Below are 13,087 nucleotides of genomic sequence, written 5' to 3' on the forward strand. Positions count from 1 at the left end.
TCACAGGAGAAAGATATGGCAGTCCGCTTCTGTAAAGATTTACAGCCTTGGAAACCCTAAGAGGCAATTCTACTCTGTCCTAAAGGGTCTCTATGAATTGGAATTGACTTGATGGCGGTGAGTTTTTTTGGTTTATATATTCAGCATAGCATAGGGTTAGCAGTTGTGGAAGATACCTGCCCTCAAGGAATTTATAATTCTATTGGATAGACTCCCCTTAAACAAGTGTAACAATGTACTGGCACCATGGCCCAGGGTAGAATCAGAGTTCTCTACCAAAAAACTCAAACTCGTTGCCATCAATTTGACTCAAAGTGACCCTATGGGACAGAGTAGAACTGCCCCATAAGGTTGCAAAGGAGCACCTGGTGAATGCCAACTGCCAACCTTTTGGTTAGCACCTGTAGCTCTCACCCAGTACACCACCAGGGCTCCAATAGTCCTCTAGAATGAAGAAGATAAAACTCACCTTCCTTAATGTTGGGCCTTTGTAGACTCAGTTAGAACACATTTTGGAAAACAGCAGCTATAAGGCCAAAAATAGAGTTGAATATGGCCCCTCCCATTAATTCCAAAGGGGACGATGGGAAAGGAAAGACAAATACGTAGTTCCAGCTCTGTTGGAGGATTCAAACAGTTGTAGCTATTGCAGTTCCTTTTCAAATAACCTGGCTCTGTCCAATTCAACTTTCAGTTCACAAATAGTTTTTTTTTTTTTTTTCCTCAGGGCGAAAACAGGCAAACCCTGATTCTAGAAGATTTGGGCTATCTTCATTAGTGAAAAATGAGGACAGGGTGTGCACAAGATTTGCATGCTGGGAAGTTTCTAAATCTGCCTGGGGCATAGAGAAAATTTGTAATTCATGATTAGGTTATGTTAAAGAACTAAAAATGAAAATCCTCTGATTTACTACAAAGATCTCCTTTACCAGCGGTTTTATTCTAGAAACTTTGCTGAATCAGCTCCTGTGACTTCTGATTGATTGCATGCTTTTTAATTAGTCAGTGTTAAACAATTAAATGATTAACTGTTAATGACAATAATTTTCCTTTATTTCACAGTAGCAACACATCTGTTTTTTACCTCTCATAATTTCTATTTGTTGAGCAAACAGTATTTCAACAAGAGTAAATAAAACATTTTAAGAAGACATGGTGCCACTCTTTATTCTACATGTTTTTTCTGGTTCTTATATCCACGCATATGTGTTTTACCTTATGACAATCATACTGCTGATACATTCTGATTTTTCTCCTTTAGATTGCATTATAAATGTTTCCCAGTTCTATAGGCCTATGATGATTGTTGGCTGCATAACATTCCACAGAATGGATGTTTCATAATCTGTAATAGCCATTTCCCTGTTTTTTGGCTATTGAGGTTGTTGCTAGCCTATCATTATTATTCAGCACATCAATTTGGATGGATTTGGTACAGAGACATCAAAAATGTCTTTGAGGTGATTGTCTTTTGGAAGACGAAGTGAACAGGTAGATTCAGCTACGTTATGTATCTACCCCATAAAAAGGTAGCACCCACATTACAAAAGGCCATGTGTTGATGGTTAGTAGATAAAGGTTCTTCCTATGGGAGGACAGAAATATCACCAACAGTTTGATTAATAGCCAAAAAAAAATTAGAAATACTACTGCAAGGTGCCCATTCTACCTTCCTGTAGTGGTTAAGAGCTAAGGCTGCTAACTAAAAGGCCGGCGGTTTGAATCCACCAGCCCATCCTTGGAAACATTACAGGGCAGTTCTACTCTGTCCTATAGGGTCGCTATGAATTGGAATCGACTGGAGGCAACAGGTTTGGTATGTTTGTGTTTTTAACGTCAGAACAGTATAAGAGGGGACAACATTGCTGATGCCTTCTGCATTAGACTATTTAGCATTTCTTAAACTTGGCTTTCAACCTTCTGTGCCAGGTCCAGAGGGGAACCTACTGTTCTCCTGTGGAGGGAGGAAAGGTCTCCTGCTCGTGTTAGGCTAGCAGGTGAGTGTCTGGGAAAAGACTACTGACGGCCAGCCTGGCCCTTCTTTGTACTCCGACAGGAATTAGGAAAGTTGTTGGAGAAGAATTTGCACCTTGGAGGAAAGGAAGGGAGGAGGTTGGTTAGCAGGTGGATACCGAGTAGAAGGCTCCGAGAGAGGAGTTTAGTCCACAACAAACTCTCACACCACGCAGGCTCCGGAAGGCAGCAGAGGAGGCGTGGGATGGAGTCTGGGTTAGCTGGCACAGCGGAAAAGTTAGAAGAATCTGACTAAAGAGAGGGGAGGAGACCTGCGCAGCGAGCAGTAGGTGGTGGGGACAACGAGGGGGCGCGGAGACGGGTCGCGGTCAGCGCAGCCCTTGTCCCACTGGCAGAGCAACCTCCCACCGCCCCCCTTGGAATCCGGCTCCGACGCGGGTCCGCCGCGGGGCGGGGCCGGTGGGCGCGCGAGGCGTGGCCGGCGGGGAGGGGCGCTGGCGGGTGGGGCCGGGCGCGAGCAGCCCTGCTCAGGGGAGCGCGGGGAGGCGGAGCCGGTGCGAGTCCTGCAGCCGCTGGAGCTCCTCGCGCTGCCCTCTCCGCGCGTCTCGCTGTGTCTCAGTGTCTGGGTCGCCGCGCTCTCGGCCACGCCATGCTCCTGCTGTTGGGGCTGTGCTTGGGGCTGCCCTTCTGCGCAGGGTCTCAGGACCGCCTGGCGCCCTCTCTGGAGCTGGAAGAGGCGCGGAGGTGGGATGACACTTTGGAGCAAGTAAGTTGGAAAGCTAGGAGCCGGGGAGGGGACTCCAGGGTGCGGGGCAACAGTCGCTTCCCACCCGCCTCCTTTGGGCCGCATGGCTTCTTGACAGGCTCCCAGTGACCTGTCCTTGAGTGGAGGAAGGGAGGAATCGCCTCCGTCTCCTTTTACGTCTCTCTCCCTTTCTCCTTCATTTTCCCCAACACTGCTGGAGAGTTTCCCGCATCCTTTGCTCAGTTGTTGGGAGAGTCTGTTTCATACTCAGTTCCTGCCCTACGTGAGAAGTTTCCTGCAAGAATTAAATTTTCTTCCTGGCTCCCATTATCTGCGCTGATTTCTGCCACTTTTTTTTTTTTTTTATTTCTGAACTAGATCCCAAGATTTCTTCTTTACGAGTGTGTGTGTGTGTGTAGTTTGTTGTTCCTATTAGATCCAGGGAAAGTGGACAATCTGGGAGAACCTTCAGACTCCTGTAAGCCTCAGCTTTTCGCATCTGAAAATGGGAGAGCATACCTTTCCCATCAGTTTCTTGTGAATGGTTTAGCAGTTTAAAAGGTGACTTGATGGTCTGGCAGGGAAGAAGAACCAAAGGGTCTTGGTATCTCAATTCTGTTTTGTGCATTTGCATTTGTGTTTTAAACGGCTTAACGTCGCAGACAGACGAATAAAACTTGCAAATATGAAATCTTCATACAATGTCTGTTGAATAGGAAAGCACTTTGAAAAGCATAAAGCAGTTTTATAAATGCAAGACTTTATATATAGAAATGGCTCTGTCGCAATAGATAGTGTATAGCTATATCTCCTGGTGCTGTTTACACACATATCATTTAAGTTATATTTAAACTGTTTAGGTTTAAGCTTCTTTTCACAAGATAGGAGGAAGATGTAAGTAGTCATACTTTAACTCCCCTTTTCCAGCACCGCATTTTCAGGAGTACATCTATAAGACAGAGTCTATCTAAACATCAGATGGTTATTTTCATACTGATACTGCCTTACGAATGCGCTTATCTGTAAAATGGAAGTAATGATAATTCTCTAGCAGAGCTGTTAGGATGAACACACACACACACACAAAATCATTGAGTCGATTCTGACTCATAGTTATCCTGTAGGACAAAGTAGAACTGCCCCATAATGTTCCCAAGGCTGTAAATCTTTATAAAAGCAGACTGCCAAATCTTTGTCCCAGCTGGTGAGTTTGAACTGCCACCCTTTTGGTTAGCAGCCGAGCGCTTTAGCCAGGGCTCCTTGTTAGGATGAATAAACCAAAAAACCAAACCCTTTGCCACTGAGTCAATTCTGACTTAGATGAATAAAAAAAAAAAAAAATAAGAATTCTGGGAGGCCCTGTGTTGAATGGGAAAAATGCAGGCTTTGGGTCCCAGAGCGAAGCCTGGGTTTTTAGTCCACCGCTTACAGCTGTGTGGCTAGGGCAACTTATTTAATCTCTCTGAGCCTTCATTCCCTTCTTGATAAAAGCAGGGAGTAACACTTCCCTTTGAGCGTAACTGGAAGGACTGTAGCTAATATATGTGTGTGTATACCATAGGCACTCAATAAATGATAGATGTTCTATTAAGTGGCTAATGCCATGCATGGACTTGAAGCCAGGCTGTCTGGGTTTGATTCCTAATTCTGTTGCATACTACCACTGTGACCCTGGGCAAGTTATGTGGTGCCTCAATTTGCTCCTCTGAAAATATGGAAAATGACAGGGTCGTGAGGATTGAATGAGTTGATGTACCTAAATGCTTAGAGCAGAGTTGGCAGTTAATGTCGGCATTACCGTTAGGCTTGTGCAGCTCAAGTGCTGAGGGAAGGAATGTAGGGTAAAGTTCTTGAAACTTTTCTTGGGTGGAGGGGAAAGAGCGTGGGAAGAGCTGAAACAAAGATTCTGTTTATGAACTAGGAGGACCTATTAAAGCTCTAACATTTGCAAGTCTAGTAGGCTTAAAAAAAAAAAAAAAAAAACACCCTCTAAACTTTCCTGCATGGAATAACATGGATTCGGCCCATTTTGGTGATTTCCTGCTGTCCTCATCCCATGGCAGTATGTATTCATCTTGAAAATAATTAAAACAAAAAACACTCCAAGATGTAAACTTCTAGGAAAATTTGCAATTTGGCTTTTTCAGCGCTACTCTTTTTTTCTTTCCGTCTTAGTTTTGTGTGACCTAAGATTTAAGAACAGGAACTCCAGAACCAGACTTTTTGATTCAAATCCTGGCTCTGCATTTATTGGCAAGTTACTTAATGTCTGTGAGCATCTATTTCCTCTTCTCTAGAATGGAGATGATGAGATTGCTTAATTTAAGAGATTATGAAGATTGAAAGAATTCATATACTTAAAAAAACAGTGTCTGGCCATGTAGTTAGTGCTCTGGTCTCAATAATTATGGTCTTTAGAATTATATACCCATTTGTACCCATTTGGCGCAGTGGTTAAGAGCTCGGCTGCTAACCAAAAGGTTGGCAGTTTGAATCCTTGGAAACCCAATGGGGCAGTTCTGCTCTGTCCTGTAGGGTTGCTATGAGTCAGAATGGACTCAGTGGCAGTATTTTTTTTGTACCCATTGCTGTAGAGTCCATTCTGATTCATAGTGACCGCATAGGACAGAGTAGAACTGCCCCATAGGGTTTCGAAGGCTATAATCTTTATGTAAGCAGCCTGCCACGTGTTTCTCCCATGGAGCCACTGGTGGGTTTGAACCACTGACCTTTTGGTTAACAGCCGAGCGCTTAACCACTACACGCCAGGGCTCCTTTTAAAATTATAGGTAAAGTTTATTTATATGTGTCTGTTAACTTGCATTGTAATTCTAGAGATATTGTCTTGTTACTTACCTTCAATTGGAAATAGTTTCTAATAACACCTTTTTTTCAAATTTCTTTCTCTACTCTGTGCCCCATCTGTAAATGGAAGTTTACCCATAGTGAAGGGACTACTAAATGCAGTGGTTTTCAGACTTGGCATGTGCAAATAGAAGCTTGGGGAGCTTATTCAGCAATTAGATTCCTGAATTACACTCCTGTTCATTTAAGATCCATTAGGTTTAGAATAAGACCTAGGTGGTTCTGATGCAAATGATTTGTGGGCCACACTTTGAAAAACACTACCTTAAAAGAATTCTTCCAGGAAATCAGTATTAAAAAGGAAGTCTCATCTATACAGATTTATCTCTTTTGTAAATTCAAATTCATGTGTTTCTTTAAGGATAGGGTTGTATTCCTATTATTGAAAAGTAATTTTTAATTAAAAAAAAACAATAGCCACCAATTATTGAGTGGCTATAATGTACCAGAGAGTTTGCTAGAAGCTTTACGTAAAAAGTAGTATGAGATGAGAAAGTATCATGGTTAAGAGTACTTCAGGTGGAGCCCGACTTCCTGGGTTTAAATTTGGATCCCACCATGGACTGTGTGTACTTGGGCAAGTAACTTAACCTCTCTGGGTCTCAGTTTCATCATCTGCAAAACAGAGTTGTTAATAGTTCCAACCTCATAGGCAGAGGTGGATCTAGGTTTTGGGAGAGGGTTAAAGTTTACACAGTTTAAAGAGTCCTCTTTAAGAAAAAGAATATAAAACTGAAAATACAAAATTAGGTACTAATGTGAGCATTTATTTAGAATGATAAATAAATCAATTATAATTTTTAACAAGCTGACAAACATCACAGCTATCACACGTATTTAAGGGCCTGTGGAAGTGAGAGACCCTGAAGCTTGTATTTTATTACTTTCTATAGAAATCCACTTCTGCTCTCATTGTTGCAAGGTTTGTCTGAGCTAATTCAGGCAAAGTACTTGCATATAATAAGCACTAAGGTGAGGCTAACTATTCTTACTATTTATGTGTATTAAACCAACCTTTACCCACTGCTGTTGAGTCGATTCCAACTCATGGTGCCCCATGTATTACAGAGTAGAACTGCTCCATAGGGTTTTCTTGGCTGTAATCTTAATGGAAGCAGATCCACAGGGCTTTCTTTCGTGGCACCACTTGGTGGATTCAAACCACCAGCTTTAACTACCTTTTGGTTGGTAGTTGAATACAAACCATTTGCCCCATCCAGGGACTTTATTCATTTATGTATAACCTATTTAAATCTCTGACCACCCCTCCAAGGTAAGTATCAGTGTCCTTACTTTACAAATGAGAGCCATGGAAGTCCAACCAGGTAAGTGAGGTATCCAAGCTAGTATGTAGAGCCTGGATTAGAACCCAGGTGTGTTGGATGGCAAAGCTGTGGCTCTAAATGACTTTCCTACATAGCAAGTCACTTTCACATTTATGATTCAGTTCTAATTAGTTTGAATGTGATTTTTATTGTAGAGAGCTCCTGACACATAGTAAGTGCTCAATACTTGCTTGTCGTAATTAAAAGACCCTTTGTGGTTTATACATATATATATGTATATATATCTCAGTTCTCTGAAATGAGAATACCTGAATTTTTAATTTCTCATGATTTCTCATTGAGAACCAAATTTCTGCATTTGGGAAAAACAGGAGAATCAGGACAACTGTTTTTAACTCTTTAAACAATAAAATTAGCCCTTGTTCACTGCTGTTGGGAAAGAGATTAAGTTCTGATACATGCTACAACGTGGATGAACCTTGCGAACACTATGCTGAGTGGAATAAGTCAGATACAAAAGGACAAATATTGTATGATCCCACCTATATGAAATATCCAGAATAGGCAAATGCATAGAGACCAAAGTTTATAAGTGGTTACCAGGGGTGGACTGGAGAGGGGAAGGGCAGCTATGGCTTACTGGGTACTGAGTTTCTGTTTGGGGTAATAAAAAGCTTTGGAAATAGATGGTGGTGATGGTTCCACAACTTGATGAATGTAATTAATGTCACTGAATTGTACACTTAAAAATGGTTAAAATGGCAAATTTTTTGTTATATGTATTTTACCACACACACACACACACAAAGCCAGTAAAGATGACATGGGCACCAGGCTACTCGATAATGTCTCCCTTATGGGCACAGATGTGATTGTTGAAATGGAATTGTGAAGCTGAATGGGAAAGAAGGATATTGTAGGAGAGATTCCAGAGATTTGCTTACTCCCAAACCAGCCAGATCTTGTTTCCTGGGGGAAAGGAAGGGTGGGGGAATTCTGAGAATTGGATGATGAATGAATGTGACTTCACACTCCTAACTAGCACTTTTCCCAAAGCCTCGGATGCTCAGATTTAAAGAAATCTTGCTTAACGTGCTGTCAGCATTCCAGTTGGGAGTCCCAGCAAGGTTTCTTTATCCAAGGAGCAAAAACCAAAAATATCAAATCCATTGTTGTGGAGTCGCTTCCGACTCATAGCAACCCTATACAACAGAGTAGAACTGGCCCATAGGGTTCCCAAGGAGCAGCTAATGGATTCAAACTGCTTAGCAGCCGAGCTCTTAACCGCTGTGCCACCAGGGCTCCATCCAAGGAAGAGCAGGGTCTATTTAGGAAGATGGACCATAGGTTAGAGACTTGAGTTTTTTTTTTTCCTGGATCCTCAACCTTCTCATTATTTACTCACAAGTAAAGTTCACCTCTCTTGTTTTTCAAGGGTGAAAAAGAGACAAGGTGAGTTGCCTACAGCTAGTTGATTTTTTTTTTTAATCTGTCTGATACTTTTTTGAAATTTTAACCCAAATGTAATGTCTCTTATTACCGAAGCCATGGGCCATAAATTGAAAATGTTAATAGCTGAACAGCCTGTGGCCACATTACTCCAAAGGAAGAAAAATTTTGTGCTGTGGAGTCAATTCCAACTCAGGGTGACCCCGTGTGTATCAGAGTACAGCTGTGCTCCACAGCATTTTCAATGGCTGATAACTTTTCTTGGCCTGGATGGTAAATGGCATCTCCAGTGGTTTTCCAAACTCTAGCACTTGATTTTGTTTCTTATAGTGGGTTTTTGAGGTTAATTGACTCTAACCTGCTAGGTCTTGGTTTCAGGAATTTTAGAATTTCCTCAGAAGAATGGGGGCAACTGGTAGGTAAATTCCTAGTGCAGTTCTCTCTAGAAACTCCTGACTCCAGTCAGTTGAAGGTGTTTGGCTGCGATGAGCCTAAGTGCAATGTTGCTTGAATCTGTTATGGGACCCAGGGCCACAGACGCAGTAGTAGAGCTCAGAAGGAAGAGTAGAGGTTATGAACCCTTCCTTTATATCTCTCATTCAGTCATTCACCATGAGTAGAATTAAGAATTAGTCTTTGCTCCTCTCCTCCCTTCCCACACTCATTCCCATTGATAGGTTCTTGGAATGTTTTAAGAATATTTCTCTTCTCTTTCCATCATGATCCAACACTATGATAAAACCAAAAAAACCAAACCCATTGCTGTCAAGTTGATTCTGGCTCATGGTGACCCATGTGTTACAAAGTAGAACAGTTTCATCGGCTTTTCTTGGCTGTAATCTTTATGGAAGCAGATTGCCAGGACTTTTCTTTCACAGCCTCATTGGGTGGATTTGAACCGCCAACCCTTCTGTTAGTAGCTAAGTACAAACCATTTTTGCCCCCCAGGGTCCCCAATGCTATGAAAGATTCTGAGAAAAAACAGAATCCTTATTTGAATTATAAACATTTAAGTAGCACCTGATATTTTTTACCTGTAGTTGGAATGATTGATGATGGGCAGGGGTGGAGTAACAAATAAGCAAGTATGCATGGGCTTACCTTAAGTGAGTTATACACTGGCTTACTTGTGCTTATGTACTAATCTGTAGCACACAATTTCACATGGGTTTCACCATATCTTGAAAAAAAAAATTTTTTTTTTTTGGATGTGCCCCACAGATTAGTACATAAACACAAGTAAGCCTGTACTTACCTTGTTTATTGGGTAATCCGTCCCTGATGATTGGATAGATGGTGAGAGTCTAAACTCTACAGCCCTGATAAGTGTTACTGCTGCATTCTTTGTGGAAAGGAAATTGTGACCTACCCTCCTGGTAGAGGATTCTGCTTGGTCTAGAAATTACAGAGGCAGTGGCAGATCTATGAAGCTGAATTATTTCTTCAGCATAACTATTGTATTGAATCCGATTCTTTTAAAATTTCTCCTTCATTTTCATCCTACTCCAATAAATATCCTACAAAACTAGTTCTAGCCATACCACCATCGTAAAGTCTTTTATGATCACCCAAGAACATAGTCAATTATGTTGGCATCTCCTACCTGGAGGGGAGATGAGCAGGTAGAGGGGGTTAGAAGCTGGTGAAATGGACACGAAAAGGGGGGGGGCAGGCTGATCCATTGGGGGAGAGCAATTGGGAGTATGTAGCAAGGTGTATATAAGTTTTTGTGTGAGAGACTGACTTGATTTGTAAACTTTCACTTGAACCACAATAAAAATTAAAAAAACATAGTCAATTCTTTTTTCCATTTACTTTGGAACTTCTTAATTTTTTCTTGTCTATTAAGTTTTCACTACTTTTATTTCATTTTAAGTTATTTTAAGATAGGTCTTTAGATTTTAACTAAGGTTCTTGGTGGCAGGATTGTGGCCTATTTTTCTATAAATATTGTGGCTGGGACATCTGCTCTGATGCTGGAGATAAGAAGCTCAGACCAGTAGGACCAAAGAATCCTATTTGAACCATCTTTTAAGTCTGTGGGAAACCCTGGTGGTGTAGTGGTTAAGTGCTATGGCTGCTAACCAAAGGTTCGGCAGTTTGAATCTGCCAGGCGCTCCTTGGAAACTCTATGGGAGCAGTTCTACTCTGTCCTATAGGGTCGCTATGAGTCGGAATCAACTCGACGGCACTGGGTTTGGTTTTTGGTGGTTTTAAGTCTGTGATTTGGAGCCTCAAGCAAGTGAATGGAAGCTCTAAGATTGCTATTGTGGTAGTCCTTGCCATTGAGCTGGAAGTCAATTACATATCTGGTCTCAAACCCACACCTCCAGTTTCTTATAAGGCAATGGGAAACTACTCAAACAAGAAAAAGGATCAGGAATTCCTAACTAAAAACAATGATGATAGCATTGGTGTCATTTCCATCTCCAGGAATGGCAACAGAAATCCGGGTAAACCAAGATGTTTTGATTTTGGTTCAGTCTAAGTTTAAACTTGGTCTGAAGTGTAGCCATAATGATCCCCTGGGACGTCAGATGATAGTCATCTCAAAAATGAAAATCCAGCTTCTCTTGTTCTCCTTAAAGCTTGTTCATTTATTTTTTTTATGAAAAACTATTTTACAAAGCAGGAAGCTTCAAAGAAAATACTTTAGATCAATCAGAGTACATAATACCGGAGAAGGGCTGGCCTTTTCTTGTGACCATAGTTATTTAAGTGATCCCAGCCAAGTCCACAGTTTTAGGGAGGGAAAGGTCTGAAATGAACCTGCAGAACTGGCAAAGAACTTGTCCAGGCTACTTCTTGTGACTGTTTGTGTGACAGCCTCACACACATCTCACCTTGTTTTAGGGACCAGAAACTAGTATCCCCCTAGTAGTTGTTTGGTTCTCATTTGGAGTCTGGGTGAACATCAACCTAAATACGGTACTGTTTCTTCTTATTCTATATTCTGTGGAAGAGGAGGCTCCATAATGGGTTATAATGAGAATTTAGTGTATATTTTGGGAGGGCTCAGGGAGAGGATCTGGGTTAAAACAGTTTTTTATAGTTTTATTTTTCAAGATGGAAATGTCTTTTATTTTTTCTGTTATGGAAGTAGTACATACTTATTTGTCAAAAAATTGAAGCAATACAGAGAGGTTTAAAGAAAAAGAATTCTACCACTGAAAGGTAATAACCATTCTCATTTTGGTATACATTCCGCACGTACACACACTTATACTTACTCACAAAAAGGGATCATGTTAAATATGCTGTTTTGTTTCCTGATTTAATCACTTAAAAATATGTTGTGGATGGATCAGTCAGGATAGGCTAGGTTATGCTGTCATAACAAACAACCTCACACCTCAATATCTTAAATGACAAGTGTTTATTTCTTCTTTATACAAGTTGTCCATTTTGGGTTGGCAGCAGGATAACTGTGAGCTTTGTGGTCACTTGGGAATTTGGGCTGATGGAGCAGCTACCATCCCAAACATTGCTGATTACTGTGCCAGAGAGAAAAGGGCATTCAGGAAGATCTTGTACCTGTAATTAAATACTTGGCTTAGAAGTGACAGATGTTACTTACATTCATAACTCATTGGCCAGAACTAGTCATGTGGCCCTGCCTACCCACAAGTGTGCCAGGAAGTACCATCTGGCAAAGAGCTAGAAAAATATTTGGTGAACAGCATTAAAGTCCTGTAAAATGAGTATTTATTGATGTCAGTAAATATAGGTCTATATCATCATTTTTAATAGCTGCGTTCTAATTAATCCATGTATCATAATATATTTAGCCAAATACTTTCTAATGATATTTTAGGCTATTTTGAATTACTAACAGTTGTTTTAAAAGTTGTAAAGAATTTTCTTGTACATTCATTTTTTTTTTTTTCTTACTGATTTTTCGTCCCTTAGAATACTTTTCTATAAATCGGCTTTCTTAATTAAAAGAAATGCATACTGGTGGGAATGTAAAATGGTACGGCCACTTTGAAAAACATTTTGGAAGTTTCTTACACTGTTCAATTTACCTTATGACCCAGGAATTCAGCTTGTAGGTATCTGCCCAAGAGAAATAAAAACATACGTCCAACGCAAAGACTTACATGTGAATGTTCATGGGAGTTTAGCATTATTTCTAAGTAGTCAAAAAGTGGAAAAACCCCCAAATATCCATCAAGTAGTGAATGAATGAACAAAATGTGATATATATATATACACACACACGTGCACACACACCCCCAGTGGAATATTATTCAGCCATGGAAAGGAACGAGGTACTCTTACATGCTATCATGTGACTGAACCTTGAAAATATTGTGCTAAAGAAGCCAGACACAAAAGGCCACATAGCATATGATTCCATTTATATGAAATGTCCAGAATAGGCAGGTCTCTAGAGATGGAAAGTAGATTAGCCATTCTCTAAGGCTGGGAGAGAGGGGGTATTGAGAGGTGATTCTAAGGTATCTAGGGCTCCTTCTATGAGTGACAAAAATGTTCAAAAATTGATTGTGATTGCACAACGCTGTGAACACTCTAAATATTGTATCCTTTTAAGAGGGTGAATTTTACTTTATGTAAATTAAGCCTCTTAAAACTGTTAAAAAAGATATGCATAAAGTCTAGGCATGTTTTTCAAGTTTTTAATAAACTTTGCAAATTGACTTCCCGAAAGGATGATCTGTTACTCACAGCAGTAGCAGTTTACACTTCTGTTATTTAAACAGTGATTTGCCATGAATAATGTTCAACAACGGAGGCCTGGTGGCAC

General features: G+C 40.7%; 1 protein-coding gene across 1 annotated transcript in view; it reads left to right on the top strand.

Moving 5' to 3' along the window:
• The first annotated feature begins 2,485 nt into the window (after window positions 1-2,485).
• ITIH5 (inter-alpha-trypsin inhibitor heavy chain 5) overlaps window positions 2,486-13,087 on the top strand; it is a 118,728-nt gene continuing 108,126 nt past the window's right edge. The window contains exon 1 of the mRNA XM_049882014.1: window positions 2,486-2,740. Coding sequence (XP_049737971.1) covers window positions 2,624-2,740 — 117 coding nt within the window. The 5' untranslated portion in view covers window positions 2,486-2,623. The remainder of the gene's footprint in view (window positions 2,741-13,087) is intronic.

This window comes from Elephas maximus, chromosome 4 (assembly GCF_024166365.1).
Source record: "Elephas maximus indicus isolate mEleMax1 chromosome 4, mEleMax1 primary haplotype, whole genome shotgun sequence".
In the NCBI taxonomy this organism is placed as follows: Eukaryota; Metazoa; Chordata; class Mammalia; order Proboscidea; family Elephantidae; genus Elephas; species Elephas maximus.